The sequence below is a fragment of the Pezoporus flaviventris genome, unplaced genomic scaffold (genome assembly GCF_033815535.1).
Source record: "Pezoporus flaviventris isolate CSIRO_AGI_PZ_B2104156 unplaced genomic scaffold, CSIRO_AGI_Pfla_v1 ptg000071l, whole genome shotgun sequence".
Lineage (NCBI taxonomy): Eukaryota > Metazoa > Chordata > Aves > Psittaciformes > Psittacidae > Pezoporus > Pezoporus flaviventris.
Window position 1 is genome coordinate 710,507 of NW_026892619.1, and position 19,502 is coordinate 730,008.

At 56.1% G+C, this 19,502-nt stretch overlaps 1 protein-coding gene across 4 annotated transcripts in view; it reads right to left on the reverse strand.

Moving 5' to 3' along the window:
• The window catches only part of BIN3 (bridging integrator 3), a 33,826-nt gene that overhangs the window by 13,292 nt on the left and 1,032 nt on the right, over positions 1 to 19,502 (reverse strand). The window contains exons 1-6 of one of the 4 annotated variants that reach the window (XM_061472385.1): positions 14,763 to 14,944; positions 11,430 to 11,478; positions 5,210 to 5,250; positions 4,545 to 4,606; positions 1,166 to 1,302; positions 810 to 850 (exon numbers count right to left, since the gene is read on the reverse strand). In XM_061472385.1, the coding sequence (XP_061328369.1) occupies positions 810 to 850; positions 1,166 to 1,302; positions 4,545 to 4,606; positions 5,210 to 5,250; positions 11,430 to 11,478; positions 14,763 to 14,812 (380 nt within the window). In that variant the 5' untranslated portion in view covers positions 14,813 to 14,944. Of the gene's footprint in view, positions 1 to 809; positions 851 to 1,165; positions 1,303 to 4,544; positions 4,607 to 5,209; positions 5,251 to 11,429; positions 11,479 to 14,762; positions 14,945 to 19,502 lie in introns of those variants that run through there. The other 3 variants (XM_061472386.1, XM_061472387.1, XM_061472389.1) reach the window with 3 other exon arrangements.

Genomic DNA, 19,502 nt, shown 5'->3' on the forward strand with positions numbered 1-19,502 from the left:
AGATGTTTGGCACCGCAACTGCAGCGCTCCTTAAATGCTCCAGGGTGCAGCCCCTGCCACTGGGAATGGTGCAGGCAGAAGGGAACTGCCCCAGGTCAGAGCACGGTGCTGAGCGCTGCTCCAGCACCACAGCGGGGCAGACGGAACCTGCCACCAGGGCAATGCTGTCAGCGCTCCAGCTCTGCTCCCGGGGGAGGTTTATGGCCAAGCTTGGAGCCAGGCTGGCCCTGGCACACTCCTGTGATGGCTGAGATGGGCTCATGGGGCTCCCCTCCAGACCTCTCCTGCCCAGCTGCACCAGCTCTAGCATCCCTCCCTCCCCTGCACGGAGATACTGTTCATGGACGTGGAAGAGCTCTCACCAAGACAAGCTTCTGCTTCTTTAGTTAAGAACCCCCCATAGGAAGGAAGCTTTGGGCCCCAGCGGAGCTCCCCAGTTGATGGCTCTCCTTCAGCAGCAGCAGTGCTGGTAGCAACCAGCACAGGAATGGAGAGATCTTGAACGCTTGAATGCATTCAGTATTACTCGTTCAGGTGTCCTCTCAAGTCCAGGTGAAGGCACCTGGAAGGCTCAGATGCAAGAGGTCTTTCCCCTTGCTACAGAGCAGGAGCATGGACTCAGCCAACCCACCACAGCCCTCCATGCCCCAGCTGCAAGACAAGGAGATGCCGCTTTGCCCCGTGAACTATTCCATCTTTAGGAAGGGCTCATTTCTAACCTGCCAACACCTCCTTCGATGATCACATCCCTGCAGAACACGGGGATGACAAACACACGAAGTGGCTCATAGGACAACGTTGGTACTTACTTTTTCAAAGGCTCTATGACTGTCTTTTGGATCTGATTCACCTGTTGAAAGCAAATTACATGTCAGGCTTGTTGAAGCAGCCTGTCTGCACAGCAATGCATGTTCGCACAGTGCCTGCCCTAGGATGATGTGGGCTTCTGAGTGCAACCACAGTGCCCTTGAACCAAAAACCAGAGGACTTCTCCCATGTGCTCGGGAGGAGCTGCAATTCCCAGTTCAAAAAGAGCCAGGAGGAGTAAGATTAAAGAGGAACTCCCGTGGGAAGCGTCTCGGAGACGATGACAAAAAGAAGGGGGACATACCCACAGCACCGCAGCACCCCTGCTCTCCCCTCCTGCAGCCAAACCCACATTCACCTTCTCCTGGTTGAAGGAGTCCATCCTCTTCATCGCTGTGTCGAAGGCGGTGACCATCTCCAGGAAGCTGGGCTCCTGCTCACACAGGGGGTTGGAGAGCAGGTCTGAGGAGATCTTCACAGCTGACTTGGACATGGCTGCGGGCAACAGGAGAGGCCAAGAAGAGAGGAGAGGGTCACTGCTTTGTAAGGGGGGTTGGAACCCGATGAGCTTTAAGGTCCTTCCCAACCCAAACCCGCCTGGGATGCCGTGTGTCAGCACTGCCTCTGCAAAGGGTGACCAAACCTGGGGACCTGGGCCACCGAGCCGGGATTCAGCACGATTTCCCTGCTGGTTGAGAGAAGAGAAGGGAAAGGAAGAGCCACCACTTCATCCACATAAACCCCCGAGCTGCCTGTACAGAACCAAGCCTGAGCCGCTCCAGGGGACGGCTTGTGATGGGGCCAGAAAATGACAGCAGGCTCCTGAAAGCCCTCTCCTCTCAGCAACACGTAGATGGCTTTTTTAATACATCTTTTCTCAACAGACTATTGTCACTCTCAGGCTCACTACAGCTCTTCCGCAGCGAGGAAAATCAGTCCATTAAGTCTTTCAAATGCCTTTAGAGAAATATATGTATTTAAAGTGGAGGTAGTGCTGGGAAAGGACCAGGATGACAGGACTGGAAGACAAGGTTTCTCTTTTTACTCTTGAAACAGCCTGGACATGAGCAGCACTGACACAGCTGCCTGAGCATCTTGATCACTGAACTGCATCCTGTGCCCCTGAGACCACCCCCATGGACCAAGAGGAAACGCAAAGTCTCTGCAGAGCCTGATGTGGCCTCCAAGAAACCCAAAAGACCCCGGTCACACTCTACCAGGCCCCAGCTCCTGCCTTGTCGAGCACTTGTGCTTGTTTTCCATCAGACACATCTCTCCCTATCCCAACTCCAACGGGAAAACTCAATCCCGCTGACAGGACCACTCCAAAAGAGCTATAGAGCAGCGAAGGTACAGGAGGGAAAGACAAGATTCACCACAAGGCATTTATAGGAATGGGAATAATGAAGAAAAAGCCACGAGCACTAAAAATCCACCTTCTTTTCCATCAGCACTTTGCTGGAAGTTATTCCAGCTTCAGCTCGGAAGCCAGATGCTTGAGGCGTGCCACAGAGGAGCTTTGGAAAGCTCCGGCTGCACTCGCTCAGATACTGGAAGTTAAAGTCCTCTCAATAATGGGGCTTAAGATCATAAATCAAGGGGTTAACCATTCCGACTGAAAGGTTACACACAATTATACAGAGAGCTCAGAAGCTGCAGAGCTGGGAAACTCAGTGCAGAACGAGATGCTAACTATGGGATAACAAAGCTACCGTATCCGTCTATTATCCAAACATTAAGGGTTTAGGCATTAAAACCTTTAAACAGATGGGATATAATCCATATGTGTGACCACATCTGAGGAAGGATTTGTGCCAAAACGGGATGGGGTTAAGAGCGGCAGAACTGCTTCAGCTGCAAGGAAAATGAGTTTCCTTCGCAAGGAGAGGACTGGAAGTGTAAAGCGGTGACCCCCTCTTCAAACCCAAGTGGAGCCTCAGCCACCAGAGGAGACAGGAGGCAGGGGAGGGTCGGATCGCATCGCCTGCCCCTCGGGAGGGCTCCCTGCTTCTCATTCCAAGAGAAGAGCTTTTGTCTCCGAGTACAGAACATCCTCCTGCTCCTCACGATCCCACTGTGCTTGGAAAGAGGGTGGGAAGGTGAGGGAGGGGGTGCAGGCAGTGACCAATCAGCCCCTCGGCACAGGGGTGCAGTGGAAGGAGTAAGACCCTCCTGAGGACACGACACTGGTGCACTGCTGTCCTTGTCGGACCTGGGGGCTGGATGCTGCCTGGGCTGACACAGCCACCTCCTGGGAATGGGCACTGCCAGGGGAGCAGAGCAGCCCTCAGTGCTCCATCAGACCCCCACCTCCTTCGCCTTCACCCAGCCCTCCCCAGCCCCCGTTCCAAATCCTCCCTTTACGCTCCTGATTCCATGCCTTTAAATGAGAAATCAGATCCCAGGATCTGGCCACGGCTCAGTTTGTGACTCTGCCACGGAGCAGAACGGAAAAAGAAAGTCCTCCCACAGCTCCTCTGGGACTTGAAATGCTCCATATAAACAACGCCCACTGCAAGGGAGGGGAGGGGAATCCTGCACAAGGAAAAACTTACCACGGAGCCCTGACAATGACCAGAAAGGGCACTTTTCACCCTGGAAAAGAGTCCTGGCAGCGTCGTTCCCAGTGCCTTTCCCACCGCTCTCCCCATGGGAGCACAGATGTTGGGATGGGATGGGGGGAAGAGTGTGGGCAAGAGCCTGGATCCGTGCTGATGTCTGGCAACACCCGAGCACACACACACGCAGGTGAGAGCCTGGATCACGGGAAGCCCCACATTTGCCATCCCTCTCACTGGGGCTCCTTCCCATTCCTGTTACCCACATTAACCCACAGGATGAGTGCCGGGCCAGTGCTGCCCACCCCTGCTCGCGCTGGTGCATCTGCCTTGGCTCTGGAGCTGTGGGGGCTTGGTGCAAGGAGGGACTACTCCAAAGCACACGCTGAGAAGAGCCATCTGTGTTTAAAGCAGCTCTTTGCAGCGTGTTTCTGCACGCTGCCCTGCCTGGTGCAACAACCAGCACCCAGCAGATCCCCTGCTCCCCGCACCACATCGCTCCATCTCCTCTCTGCCATCACCCTTTAAAGCCAGTGCCACGTGGCGCGGTCCCACCAGTCTCCTAGGCAGGCTGCTGCGGCGTGGTACATGCACAGATAACTGCTTTGTTGCTTCCTGCATCGCCCACTGCCACCGGCTCAAGCCAGAGCAGGCAGCCAGCAAGGGGAGAGCAGGGTCAGTCCTGACTCAGAGCGGCTGGGGCAGCAGCTCACACGTGAAACACGCACAGCGATGCCCACGGGATGCTCTGCACACCCCCAGCACCTCAGCCCACCTTTCTTTGGCTTCAGACAGCAGAAAATGCCCTCAGTGAAGCAGGTGATGCACAGACACAAGGGGCTCAGCTGGAGGCTGCTCCTGCCGGGCTAACCTGAGAACTGGAACAATAACTCCGAGTCCTGCAGCTGCAGACACGGAGGCAAAGAGAAGCAAAGCGGCTGGTCCAAGGCCACCCAGCATGCTGCAGCTCAGGAGACAGGGACCAAGCCCGTAACAGACTTTCTGTTCCCTTGGTTGAGATGCTGCTCATGCAGATGGCCTTGTAACTAAGCAAACTGAGTGGGACTGAGAGCTAGATTTGTTTTCCAGACTTGTCACAGATTACTCATGTGATCTTGAGAAAGTCACTTCATCTCCTTGTGGCCAAGTTCACAGTCTATGTATCCTGCAGTCACATACCCAAGTCTGCATCTGTGCTTTTCTTCATATCCTTCTGAAGCTTTTTGGTCTGATCTTCCAATCTGAAAGATGGGAGAAGAAGGCAAAGTGAATCTTGGAAAGAAAGAAACCCAAGTGCATCATACGTGCAACAAATCATTTACGGGTTGGATATGCTGGCTTCTGTTGGGAGTTAAAAATACCCCGGCGAGGCTCTGTGCACTTCAGTGCTGCTCAACCTTTTCCGCTTGTTTGCAGATGCTCCGCAACCTTTCCAAGTTGGGGATCTCTTACTCAAAGTCACTGCTTTGTGAAGCCCTCGCACCTACCCCAAGTGGAGAAGCCAAATGCTAATGCTTCCAGATGATACGGGCGAGCTTACGGGACACAGCCAGGATGGGGACACCGGGTCTGGTCCTCGGGGGTGCGGAGCTGTTTGGTTCTCCCCCCCCCAGTTTTCTGGCAATTCTTTAGAGGTGCCACGATGAGCAAACCTCAACCCCATGCAAGTGCTGCTTAGGACACTGAACACGGGAGCCATAGGGGAATCTCTGAAGCCTCCGAAATGACAGGCAGTGATTTGTGGGGAAGAGCGTAAGAGGCCAAGATCCCCTGGGAAGGTGCAATAAGGGGGCACAAGGGAAGTGTGCGACTGGTCCTGTTCCACCAGTGCTGTTGATACTCACTGCTGGAGCTTGCCATATTCCCTTTCAAAGTCTCTCTCCACCTGTGGAAAGAAGAGATGGAAACCGGCTCAAACGCTGCACGGGAGTGGGAACAACCTGTGCGGGGCAACCCGGGAGGAGGAAATGCCCCTGTGAACCCCGGGAAGCTGCAGCAAGAATGGGAGTTATGCTTCAGGAATCTCTGCATTATTTGCCCTCTCCCCACGCCCCTCATTCCTGCAATAGCTCCCTCTGATGAAGCACTTCAGGTGGAGCAGCCCAAGTGTCTGCAACACCTTGCAAAGGGAGGAGAAACCTGTGCTGGCAAAGAGCTAAAGAACAGCCTCCTCCCGATGCTCCATCAATGACTGCTTCCTCCTACTTGCTATCTGGCAGCACATCTCCAGTGATACAAGATATTTTAAGGAGCTTTCCTTCCATGCTGCCTGTTTTAACACACGCCTGAACGTTCATTCCACACCTCGTCAACCAAATAAGCAAATGGATCTCAATTGACCAGCCAAGAGTAAATACGTGCGCCTTTGTTGTCATGGGATCAAACCCGGGATCGTTCGTGTTGTCAAGCTCCCGTGCTGTTAAGGAAACGCTACGTGCTGCGAGCAGCCAGGACGGGAAGGATCCAAAGGTTTGTTCCAGAGCTTCAGGCTGTCCTCGGGATTTCAAACCCAGCCACGTGAAAGCAGAGCGCTGCAAAGGGACTTTGCTTTCAATCACAACTGCTATTAAAAGACTCAGTGCTTTAAGATGGAGCCCAGCAACCCCAGGTCCCTCACACCCTCCTTTTCTGAGCACCCCTTGGTGCTCTCCGGCACCCCTGAGCTCCGCAGGGCCACGACAGCGCAATGGGAAGCTGCGGGTGCTCCAGCCGCATCCCCAGGGCCAGCTCTCCCCATCGCTCCCACCATCCGTGGGCTGCACGCTGGCTCTTCCCTGGGGCTGCAAAGCCTCCACAGGGCTCAGCTCCCCGTTGTGCTGCTAAAGACGGTGCTGGTGGAGCACAGCCCCGTGCCCGCTGCAGCATCCGTGGCAGCTGGTGCCTGGGGGTCCGGTACCCAGCCCGGAGCAAACCCACACGCACGGCCACAGCTGTCCTGGCTCCTTGAGCATCGTGCTCTGTTCATAGGCCTGAGGTGTGAATTGGTTTGGTTGCAAACCACAGAGCAAGGATCCGTGCTTTGGAGCCTGGTGGTGCGGAGCTCCAGCCCTCTCCTGGTGCCGTGGAGCTCCAGCCCTCTCCTGGTGCCGGCCCAGCCATTGGTCCCTGCAAGACCTGAAGGGTTTGCCCACGAAATTAAACTGCCTGTGAAGGTTCAGAGCCTCTGCCCCTTCCTCTGTGCTGCTAGATTCCCCCATGGCTGTGGGATGAGTGGGGATGAGCAAAAAGCATAGCTGCCTAATGGAAGGGAGGCAAAGCTTCCGATCCCCAGTGATGCCCCATCCCTGGCAGTGTTCAAGGCCAGGTTGGACATAGGGGCTTGGAGCAAGCTGCTCCAGTGGAAGGGGTCCCTGCCCATGGCAGGGGTGGGAGCTGGAGAAGCTTTAAGGTCCCTTTAACCCAAACCATTCCAAGCATCCCCCAAAACACCCAACCCCATTTGCCCACATGCGTTCTCCATACGACGGAGGTGAAGAGGCTTCAGCTGCCTCACGTCTCCAGTGCCATCAATGCAGAGACAGCTGCCCCAGGATTGCTCTCCTCTTTCACGCCCACAGCAGCAACTGGTTACCAGTCCCCACGGTCTGCGGGCTGGGGCAGCCCTCCCCATGCATCACCGCTCCCATCTGCAGCACCCAGGCAGCGAGGAGCAGGGCCCCATGCACCAGGCAGCTCACCCCATGCTCCCACCACGCTGCACCCAGCGCATCCGAGGCGTGCAAGGAGGACAAGCTGAGAGCAAGGCAAGTACATTCTGCAGAGCACACAGTAATTCCGCTCCCAGCAGCTATCAGCAATAGCCACACGTCCCCGACACTGACAGCGAAAGGCTATGGAGGAGATTATCACGTTAAAAGTAACGAGAACAAGAAGTACAGGCACGAAAATTACAATATCCTGGAGGGAAGCTCCCGTAATATTAAAATAATCCCACTTTCTGCAGCCTCCTTCTGAAAGCTCCAAAGCAAACCGTGGTGCTGGATGGAAGGATTCTGCCCCGAGGCACTGGGGCTGGGTGATGCAGGAGCTCCCCGGGTTTTTATTTACATCGACATAAAGAACGAGGAGCTCTTCGAGCACTGAAACCAAGCCACGTTCCTCCTTTGCACCCAGTTATTTCTGTTTGCAAACACCGGGCCTTCCACCTCCAGTAGCATCCCTCCTGCTTTAAGGGCAATAGCATAATCGACACCATGGTTACAAGGCAGCGAAGCGAGACCGAAGCCAATACTACAAAGGGATGGAAATAAGGGACTGTGATGAACCTTCTTACTCCCCTGAGGTTCATTTCTGTTCCTGGAGGAGGAGAACTAGCTGATTTCTACATGTTCCAGTGGTCCCAGCCTATTTGTGGCTCTTGGGAAGAAGAGGGAAGCACATTATTCCTCCTCCCTCCACTCCAGAACAGAGAAACCCATATAATCAGGCCAGAAATCCTGCTCTAACCTGGAACTCCTGCTGACCTTTGCCACCCCATCAAGCAAGAGGAGACTGAAGGCAAGCAACAGGGGGGAATGTTTGCTCTGCATCCAGCAGCAGCGACCTGAGCCAAAGGAATGCTGCAAAGCGAGGGTGAAGCTCGGGCTTCGTAGGCTTCAACGCCCAGCCAGCAATCCAAATCCTCACCAAGGCTTGCCAGCAAGGTGCAATAAAAGGGAAGAAGGATGCACCTCCGAACCACAGAGCCCGGGTATGTCCCAGTGAAGATGGAGGGAAGAGTGGAAGTGAGCAGACCTGGTTGTAAGCGGCCTCACCCCACCATTCCTGCCACATTTCCTCTGTTATTCTGAGCCTTCCAGCTCGCTGGTGGAGCCCAATGGAAAGGCGCTGACGGCCGGAATCCTGCTGCTCACGGAGCTCCTCCATCCGACATCCCTGGGGAAAGCAGAGCTGCTGGGATGAGTCAAGGAAGGGAGGCTTGGCAGGCGCAGGCTCCCAGCTCAGGTCCCTGCTCCCTGCCAAGCTGACTCAGCCCAGGTCAGGCAGCGAGGAGGAGGAGGGCGAGCCATCTGAGTCAGCCGGGCCAGAGGCAGGGAGGAAGGAGCAGAACCCGGCTGATGGGAAGGGGCTGCCCCATCCCGGGAGCCGCTGTCTCTCCCGACCACGGCTCCGTGCCCCATAGGGATACAAGGCTGCTCTCCCTGCCTGTCTGGATAAACCCGAGCGCCGGTGAGGAGCAGGGGACAACCTCGAGGGACACGGATGAACTTCAGCGAGCCGGAGCTACGGGAGCGCAGGGAAGACAACCACAGCTCCGGCTCCAACGTAACCGGTGCTCACACTGCACTCATCCCGGGGGGAAGAACATCTCTGCTGTGAGAGGCTCCATCGCTGCGCCGGGTCTGAGCAATAACCATGTGGGGAGATGAACCCCACCAGGTTTAGCTCCTATCACTGGGCATTAGTTTAATTGGGCTGCGCTGCTGGGTGCTCCGTGGCCGTGCTGACAGCAGCTCCTCTCTGAGCACTGGATCCTCCCACCCGGCCTCTCCGCCAGCCCCGATGACAGCTGCTCTTTTCAGGGATGAGGAGGGGAGAGATTATGTTGTCTGGAATTGGATTTGCCCAGGTTAAGGTGGACACAAAGCAGAGCCATGGCTGGGGCGGGGTGGGGGGGGATCACTTCAGCTCATCAGCCACTGTTTCCTATGGGGGTTCACTTGTGGCTGCAGAGCTGAACGGTGGCTGACACCATGCCCTGCTCCAAAGGATCAGAAGCGAGTGGGCACAGGGAGTCATGACTAATCGCCTCTGCAGCCCAGGCAAATTGCTGCTCAGGACCAGCGCTGGTCTGGAGCTGACACCAGCCCCAGCATCGTTTCATCAACAAGAGACAAAAGGCTCCTTGGTGAGCACAGCCCCACTCCTGCACTCCAGTTCCGTGCCCCATGGAGAGCCATATCAGCCCGATCCTAACAAACGCCTTCTTTTCTTTCCCCTTCCCCCTTCTCTTTTGTGGTCCAATCTCGGCGAGTGGGAGATCCTCTGCCCGCAACCACTTCCCTTCGGATGGGCTTGGGACGCAGCCCTGGAGATGCTGCACCTTCCCACTTCCTGCAGCAGGCTCCCGAGCCCAACATCTGCAATATCAGAGGCCTTGGCTGCTGCCGCCGCTCCCTAAAGCCCGCACAGATGGAGCGGCTCAGCCTGCAACCGGGAGGTAAAGCTGGGGAACTCGAGCTCGCCCCAGCCACCACGGCTCCCACCCCACGGCTGAGCCTCGCGCCCAGGGGACAGTGGTGGTTTCCTGATGTTTGCTCTTTGAAGAGCTGCACTTGACGCTCGCTGCGAGGCTGCGGAGCTCCGGGCTTCCTGCCTTCTGCTTTCCACATTATCTGCTGCCTGGAGAGCATCAGCACACGGCAAGCAGGGCCCCTTGAAAGTGAGCATCAAACCTGAGCTACCGAGGAGCTGGGAAACACTTGCTCCTGGGGAGCAGAGGGAGAGGGGGAAGGAAGGAAGGATAGAGGGAGGGAAGGAAGAAAGGAGGGAGGGAAGCAGGGAAGAAGGAAGGAGAAAAGGCCTGGAAGCACTCGCGCTGCTGAATGAACCTCTGCCTCCTGGGTATTCCAAGCTGTTCTATTTAACCCCCCCCCCCCATGTATCTATATCTGTAAGCAGTGCCTGCCAACAGCCTCAGAACAGCACATCCCAACAGCTCTCGAAGGTGCCACCATCCATCTACAGAGAGCCCAAGCTCCTGCTGCAGCTCAGGGACCGCTGATTGCAGCAGCAACAGAGCACAGGGGAGACCGAGTCCCTCACACGAACCTTTTGCAACAGCAAATGCAGCAGGGGCAGAGGGAAATCAGCACTGGCAAGGGAGAGAAAAAGTCAGCTTGGATGTGAGAATGGGTGGGATGGAGATGTCCAAGACACCCAGAGCCGCTGGTTCATGCAACAGCCTGGAAGGACACTGGTGTTGGAATGAAGGCGAGAGGCAAAATCCCACGGAGGAAGGCACTGAGGAGGCTCCTGAGAGGAACTGGAATGGGTGTGAGCCCAGGAGACAACACAGAGCAGCACCATCGGCAGCTCCTGGGAAAGGGCAGCTGAAGGGATGCAAAAACCACTGAGGAATGTCACCAGTGCCTGTCCCCGTCGCCTGCCTGGCACTGACAGCCGCTGCTCTACAGCATCCCATGAAACGCACCGTGACAAATGAGGTGTCCAGGGAGAGCAGGATCAGGCCTGTGCCTCCAGGGGAAAATGTCATGTCCTGAGGAGAAACTGCCCCATAAACACGAGTGCCCACGCATCCCCAGGGAATGAGTGAGCTGCGATGAGTGGCCCGGACAGGAGGGATCAGGGATGCTCTGATCAGCCTGCTCAGGGATGAGGTCACCAGCCCTGGTACGAAGACAAGATGCTCCCTGTCAGGGCGCTCCTTTCGTAGCACGAACGCAGCTTCGGTTTCAGGGAGAGCTCCCGTGAGGTCCCACAGCTTTTATTTCACATGGGACAAGTGCAAAGGCAATGTGCTTCAGAAGGGAAAATACCCCCAGCCAGCTGCGAGCAACAGCGCTGGGCTGGGAGCCTCAAACCCACCCGAACACAAAATGCGGTTTTCAGTCGCTTTTAAAGCAAATGCTGTGCAGCACAAATTAATTCACGCCCGAGCACTGAGCATCTCAGCTTATGAGCCTTTCTTTGGAAACAGTTATATTCAGCGATCTGAACCACTCCTCCTCCTCCATCTGCTCAGAAAGGATGAACAAACAAGCCATTGCTGCAAGAAGGAAGGAAGGAAGGAAGCCCGTTCAGCCATCTCCAAGGAAAACGGTGCCAGACCAGAGGAGCTCTTCCCCTTCATCCCCCCCTCCCCAAAACCCAGTAACGACATCAGCAAGAAACAGCTCCCCCAGGCAAACGTTCACCCCTGGTCGGGCTCCCCCTCACTCCCCGCACGAGGAGCCGAGCGCTGGTCACACGCAGCAACAGGTTCTGCTGCTCCCAGCTCCCTCCCACGACACGCTGCGAAATGGGACGAGTCAAAGTGCTGCCTTGACTCATCAGCCACATGATCAAAGGCTGGAGCTAAAAAGGGGGATCTGGTTTACTCACTGTCTTGGGTACAATCTGTTTCTTGGGCTGCCCGATCTTGAACGGTATCCTGGAAAAGAGAGGAGAGGGAAGGGATGAAGCAAGTGCTGCTGGTTGCAAACAGCCCAGCCCTGTGGGTCTCAGCCCCTGAGGTGGGGTTTGGGGTGAGCAGGGCTTGTCCTGGGGCAGCAACACCACATTCCATGCAGTGTGCTCCTGCTCCCAGGAGCCAATGTCCCCACTAAGGTCACGCCTGCATCTGAAACCCCCTTCCCCACCCATGAGGCAAATAAACCACAGAACCCCGGAATGGCTTGGGATGAAGGGGCCTTAAAGCTCATCCATTTCCAGCCCCTTGCTACAGGCAGGGACCAGGCTGCTCCAAGCCCCGTCCAACCTGGCCTTGAAAGGATGGAAATGCAATGGTTAGAAATGCAATGGGTGGGAATGCAATGGGTGGGAATGCAATGGATGCTCCAGCATCTATTTGAACACGTTTCAAACCAAACCCAAAAGGGAAACAGATAAATAAGCCCTGTGAATATCTAGAAAGAGGATATTAAATAAAGCAAAAGCAAATAAAGTGTCTGGAGCCGAGAGGGAGCTGCGCCCAAGCACCCCTGTGCCGTGCCGGAGCAGCCGGAGGAGCAGCTCACCTGCAGCACAGCTCCTTCATTCTTAAACCCTTCAGGATGCTTCCCAGGAAATCTGGGTTACCTGAACGAGCTTCCCCACGTGAGCGAGCTCTAAGGTGAAGCGTGCTCAGCACAAACCCCCTCCACACGCAGGGGTGGCTGGGGCCATGCTGCCCTCCGGAAAATAACCGCATCCCTTTCAGCTCTCAGGATAATCAAGATCCAGGAATTCAGTGGCTGTTTCCAACGTGTTTAAGTTAAAGAGGTGCTGCTCTGGGAAAGCATCTCCTCAAAACCTCCTGATGGTCTCTGCATCGCAGTGCTTTAACTAAAGAGAAAATGGGGCTCGCAATGGAGCGCAAGCATCTTTTCCCAGAGATGCCTCACCCAGAGCACACCTACAGCTCAGTGGCATCAGCATTGCACCCCAAATCCACACCAGCCCCCTCCTGGGATGGTGCCGAGCCCCTGCTTGGACCAGTCCAAACTCTCACTCTCCTACCCAAAGCCATGTTCAAGGGCAGGTTGGACACAGGGGCTTGGAGCAAGCTGCTCCAGTCGAAAGGGTCCCTGCCCATGGCAGGGGCTGGAGCTGGAGGAACTTTAAGGTCCCTTCCAGCCCAAACCAGGCTGGGGCTCTATGGGAGAAAGCGAGCAGCGACACAACATCCCCATGGACAAAACAAGCCCCGCATCACCCGACCTGGCCACTGCTTCCAAACCAAGGGTGTAATTAGGCCCCGGTAATGCCCTGGGCCCGTGACCGGTGCAGGGCTCAGAGCAGCCCGGGGAGCAGGAGCCAACCTGAGTCACCAGCAATAAACGCAAGGGTTTTTTTCCGGAGAACTTCCTGTTTATGGTGCTCCGGTGGGAGCGATGTCATTTGGGGCTCTTTAACCCTTTCCAGCTCCATGACTCACACTCCTCTCCTAGCCAAACCCTTGGCTGCTGTGTAATTACCCTGTCAATAGCCGGGGGTGCGGCCCCGAACAGGAAGAAAGTGAAAACACAAAGGTTTTTTCCCTGTGTTTTCCTGCATGGCTCAAATATAAACTGCAATGAGGCACTTCGGTGCCCGGCTCCGGCACAGCCCGTCCCGGCGCACGCCGCCGTTTTGGAGGTGATGGCACAGATCTGCCTCGGTGGCAGGATGAGCAGATGGGGTCTTTACCCAAGGCAGTAATGACCCGGGGTTCACTGCGAGGGTGCTGAGGCGCTGGCCCAGGGTGCCCAGAGAAGCTGTGGCTGCCCCATCCCTGGCAGTGCTCAAGGCCAGGTTGGACACAGGGGCTTGGAGCAAGCTGCTCCAGTGGAAGGGGTCCCTGCCATTGGAGCTGAAGGAGCTTTAATGTTCCTTCCAACCCAAACCACTCCATGATTCTATGATAAGCCACAGCAGCTGCTGAGCATCTCCAGCAAGCGCAGGATGCAGGTTGGATCTAGGCTGGTTCCTAGTCAGAAAGCACAGTTAAAAGGGTGATTAAAGCATTGCCTCTGCATAACCTTCCCCTTGCTCTTGGGTGGCCAGCATCCACTGGCTAGATGCATTAAATCAAGGCAATACCAGCACTAAACCAGGGATACGGGGAACAGGCAAGGCAAAGCCATGAATTGCATAGGCAGAACAGGCAGCAGCTAATGGGCAGGCAGTGGGGAGCACATCCTATCCCATCCCATCCCATCCCCAATCTCCACTGCACCACAAAGGGGAAGGAATAAACCAATCCCAGCTCCTGTCTTCCAGAACAAAAGAGAGTCACCGGAGTGCTTCACAAGGCTGCAACTCCACTCTGAAGCAGTAAATATCTCTATTAGCATCGTGATGCCAGTTGGCTAATTATGGCTGTCTGGGTAAAACCTCCACAAAACAACCCTGTGCAAGTGATGTCTATTCAGCAATTATATATTTTGCTGTTCTAGTTCACAATTTGAGATAATCTTTCCTCATTTCTGAATCTTTGCCTTTTAATATGGTGCTGGGGGGGGATTAAACGCATAAGCAGGAACAAAAGATGAGAGGTATGGATCATCTCCGAGCTTTTAAGACAAACGGATGCAGCCCATGCGTTACAACACCACAACAAACTGTTGCCACCATGAATTCTTGCCTCTCCATGAGGCCCAGCCTGCAGAACAGGGGGGACACAGCAACTGCATGCTTTGAACACAGCTGCTGGGGGGGTTTATTCTGCTTAGGAGATGTGATGGGGATAAAGCAAACACGCTGGGGAGCGATGGGTTGGTGTCCTTCTCCATGGGCTCCCGGTTACGCCCGCTCCTGCTGCACCGAAGCGATCCAGAACTGGTGCGTTCCTTTCCTGCTCTCTCGTTTCTGCTGAGCGAGAGAAAGCTGGGGCTGTGTTTGGGGTGTGAAATCCCTTGAAATCCTGTTCCTGAAGAGCGCAAGCTGAGTCACAGCCGGAGCCTTCCCACCCCGTCCTCCCCGCCACACCGCAGGGCTGCAGGAGCATCCCGGCCCCGAGCCCCATCCCAGCGAGGTCACCGGGAGTTTGGGAAGGTAGTGGGGTTCAGCTGGGAAGGAGGAGGGAGAATGACTGCAGGGAAGGGGTGGGAAGAGCTTAAAGTAGGGAAAAAAGTGTGGGTGGAGAGAATCCTGCTAGCTTCTACTGAGGGATGTTCAGGAACCCCAGGGAGGGGAAGGTGGGAGAAGCTGTGGCCAATTCTCTCTGAAGTTTCCCCAGCAATGCCATATATTTACTTGGCTTTTCCATGTGCAAACCCAGGGCCACACACACCAAAGCAGCTCATTCTCCTCTGGATGCACAGGAGAGTTGCAGGCAGGGGAGGGAATACAGCTCAATGAGGTCCGCAGGGAGCCGGAGTTTCAAACATTGAGCTCCCACTCCTACTCTCCACCAGTCCCCTGAAAGGAAGGCTCAGAGGAATTGCCAGCATGAATCAGACCAAATCACTGCTAATTTAGGGAGGTGATGGTCCCTTTGGACCATGCAGGACATCAAACCCTGGCATCAGCCCCAGACAGCGCTCGGAATGTGCACTGGGGATAAACTCTTGGTGGATGCCACCCATTACCCGGAAGGCCCTTCCATCTGAACATCACCTTGCAACCCCTAATCAAGTCCCAGAAGATCCCTCACATTCCCTGGGGATGCTGCGGATCCAGGGGCTGGGGAGGGAGGGAGGGAAGGAAGGATGGACAAGGAGCACGCAAGGGAAGGGGAAGGGAGAACTGAATGTGCTTGCTCACACTGTGGTTTGGAGGTTGGTTAGAGAGGAAAAACAATGCCGAGACACCATCACAATCCGCTGCACACAGGGACCCACAAGCCCCAGTGTGGTACGAACTGGTGGCACCGGTACCACCACTGTCACACCAGCAACTCAGTCCACGGTTAGCCAGAAGTGCCCACTTCCCATGGAAACTTTTGGGCTCTTTTTAAGCAAGCCCAGGCAGAGCAGGCACCGGAGCTCTACACACTGCATTGCCACCTGAACTCTCAACGTTCCCTTTCTCACTGCCCTTAGCAAGTGAATGGGAGTGAGCATCTCCATGGCTGGAGCATCTCCTCTCCATCATTCCCTGTGCAGCTGTGGCTGCCCCATCCCTGGCAGTGCTCAAGGCCAGGCTGGAAGGGGCTTGGAGCACCCTGCTCTAGGGGAAGGTGTCCCTGTCCGTGGCAGGGGTTGGAGCAGGATGGGCTTTACGGTCCCTTCCAACCCAGACCATTGCAGATTCTGTGATTCTATGCAGTGCTGCGCACATCCACGCCACAAAACCCAAACCTGGGCACCAGCACCACGCGTCTCACGAGTTCGGATGTCCTAAAGGCCATCAAAAGCTGCAAAGCCATGGCCACAGGGGCTGCCCTGGATCCAGCCCTTGGAGCAGCGGGATCCCAGCCCTGCCCAGGTGAGGAAGGCAGGAAGGCAGCCCCGGGTTAGCCGTGAATCCCGAGCATCGCTCCGAATTCCTCCCTGTACTACACGGTGTCCATGGCAACTGCAGGCACCATCCCACCCCGTCCCCCCCACCCTGCCTCATAGCAACGGCTCCAAACACAGCACGAAGGCAAAGGGGTGGGGGGGAAAGAAGGGAAAAAATTATTCAAACGGATCACAAACAGCTTCTGTCGAGGGAGATGCGGTGCCAAAGCCTGCTCTGGGTTCTGTGTTTGGGGGAGGCGAGAGGGGAGGTCACAGGGTGCCGAGAGGAGCAAGGAGTCCCTCAGAAACAACCCCAGCGCGCGCTCCCACCTGCATTTCAACCCCGTCCTGGGACTTGAGGCGTGAGGCCAGGCGGGGATCTCAGGGTGAGCCCCTGCAGCGGGGCAGAAGGAGCAAAGGGATGGGAACAGCCACGCCGTGGTGCCCTGGGTGAGCGCAGGGACGGGAGGCACCCTCCTCGCCGCCGGCAGCGCAGGGGTACCCGGCTCTTTGGCGCAGGGGCCGCCGGTCTCCGTGCCTCTCACAGGGAGCCGAGCATGGTGTCAGCGTTAAAGCGACTCCAGGAATCAAGTCAGAAGCCGCTCTCCCACCCATTCCAAGATGAGCACGAGAAAAAAAATATAATGATATTTTACTCACCCATCAAAAGAAAATTACTCACGCCAGGCGCGTAGGCGAGCACAATTCTGCAGGGCTGTTTTAGGCCCTGACTCTGCTACAAAAATACCCATTTTAAGTGAAGCCTGGTTGTGAAACACAGTTGGGGCTCAACCAGAACACCGGGGTTTAGCTGCTGGGGCAAAGAAGAGAAGGTGGGAAACGGATCAGGAGAACCAAGCTAACGTGTTGATCGCAGCCCCAGGACCCAGCTCCCATCCCTCTGCTTTCATCCCGGGATGTGCAATCACATCGCATGGGCGCTGCACGTGGCTGCAGCGTGCAGGGAGGTGTTTGGGAGCGGCGTGCACCTTGCTCACTGCCCTGGTATCCACTTGCTTCATCCAACCTCATTTTACCCGGTGCTCATCTCCAGCTCCCGGTATCGTTGATACTTGGAGGAACTGGGGACGCTGCCATTTACCACGTTGGGATTGGCTGGGATTTGGGCTCCATAAGAAAAACCCCATCAATATTGATTCACTGGAAAGAAAACAGTGCCTTGGGCTGTGTTTTGCATCCCACCTGCCCAACGTGGCCACAGCACAGCTCCAAAACACGGAAACCACCATGAACAAGCAATAACCCCACTCTCCCGCTGCCAGGCAGCTACGCCTGCTCCTCCCCACACTCTTCCCTTGCTAGGGAAGGTGTCAATCCATCCTTCCTGAGAGGGGCAGCTCCTCTTCTTCACCTCCACCCCCAAACATCTCAAGCAAACACGCTCCCATTGACTCTGCGTTGTGTCTGGTACCAACCCGGGGAGTTAAACAGCGCACAACCAGTTCAAACCCTGACTTTAAACCCTTGCCAGCTCCTCAGGCCACTCAGCAAGAGCACCCTGCCAAGAGGCATATGGTTTAGCAGGCCAGAGACAGCAACCCCCCATGCAGAGCAAGGATGCTGCGGTGCAACAAACCCCCCCATGCTTCACGCTGCCTCACCACCAACATTTGCCTGACATCCTTCCTCCTGCAGTAAACAGCAGCGGTGCCCAGACCATGCCAGGAAAAAACCCTTCCTGCTTGTGAAATCACCTGGGGGAGCTGGGGAAGGGAGAACAGGAGCTCTTTGGGAGCCTGGGGATGAACTGCTGCAACACTTGGGTTTACGTGGTTCCATGAGGCTTAAAATACCCTTTGGTGGTCACAAATGAGACACTTGTGGCAACAGAGGGTGTGGATGCAGTAAAGCCATCACTTCATTTCTCTTTGTTGTTTAAAAGGGAGGGATGGCCAAGGTAATCACTGGAATATTTTCCTCTCTCCTCCAAAACACACGGCCACAGGGCAGTGGGGAGGGCAGCGGGGATGAGGATGCGTTCAAGAGATCCCAATTCACAGCGCAGAAGCCGAAGGGAAGGCACCAAGCTCAGCTGAGATGCAGAAAACATCTCATCTGTCCATGCGAGGCTGTTTCCAAAACAAGCCTCCTCCTGCTCTAAATAAAGCTTAGCCTAGAAAGACAGCACTGCCTAGTTGCCTAGGTGCGGGAGTCGGGAATTTGGGGGTTTAATCCAGTCTCTGCCACCAGCTTTACTCTCTGGAGCAAAGCTTTCCTGTGCTGGTACAAGGGGTGTTGCTGTGTCCTGACGCAGAGAGCCCCAGCCCACCAAGGGCAAGGGAAAGCAAAGGATTATCCACACACAATTGCACAAGGCACCCACAATCCCAAGCACAAAGCAGCCTCCTTGCCCTTCGGGGACCCCTCAAACCAGCCTTTGCAAACCACTCAGAGGCCAAACAGGGACTGCAGGAGCTGCAGGCCAGGGCTGAGGAGGAGCCTCCGGCCTCTTGATGGGCTGCAGGAGCCTAAAGGGGGTTCAGTGGGTGCTGAGCCGGGTCCGAGGGTGCCCGTGGGCGCAGAGGGACGCACGAGACACAGGCGCGTGCCCTGACCGCTCCCGTTGTGCTGCGCAACGCTGGCTCCTTCCTCACCCGTGGCCGCGTCCTGCTCTGACCCTTGCACCCTGGCACAATGGGTGCAGGCTCCCAGCACACGTCACCCCGGGCCTGCTCCCGCTGAACTCTGGCTTCTCCCGGTGAATGGGGCCATTGATGCAGGGCGGGAGCTGCAGCCAAGAGCGCTGCTGGCAGGGGGATTGCGTCCGGGCCACACTGCGGGGTCCCAGCCCCGCGCGTCAGCGCAGCCACGGCACCCCCAGGGACTGACGCTGCCCGAGAAGAAAGGGGCTCAGATCCCAGTGAATTCCCCTCCTCCAGCCCTGACCTTTCCTTCCTCCCCGCCAGCTGTGGCAGAGCCACCCAAACGCTCAGCAAAAGCCACAGGCAACGGTCCCCAGGCCTGGTGTGGCCGAGGGACACCGGGAAGTGTTGATGCTCTGGGTAACACCTGATGAATGGGGAATAATTCTCACCCCCATTCCTCCTGGGAAGGCAATGTCACCCTCTCACGTATGGACCCTGCAGCTGCTCCTGGGCCAGGAGAGCAGAGCCGGTCTCATCCCATCCACCCTGGATCTCACTGGAGAGCCAGGGCAAAAGGCAGCTCCAAGCCCCTCATTGACCAACACTGCCTCCAGCCACGGCTGCTCCGGGGTGGGTAAAGCAGAACCACAGGAACCTGGTGGAGAACGGTTTCTTTTTAACCAAAAGGCCCCATTTTATCAGTCCCATGTGTGGGGGTCACAGAAACACAGAACCAACCAGGCTGGAAAAGGCCTCATCCAGTCCAACCCTTACCCCAGCACTGCCAATGCCACTCCTAACCCATGGCACTGAGGCCTCGTCTCCACGGGGTGTGAACACCTGCAGGGACGGTGACTGCAGCCCTGCCCTGGGCAGCCTGTTCCAATGGGGCAGGAATTGTTCCTCAGCTCCATCTGAACCTGCCCTGGTGCAGCTTGAGCCCGGTT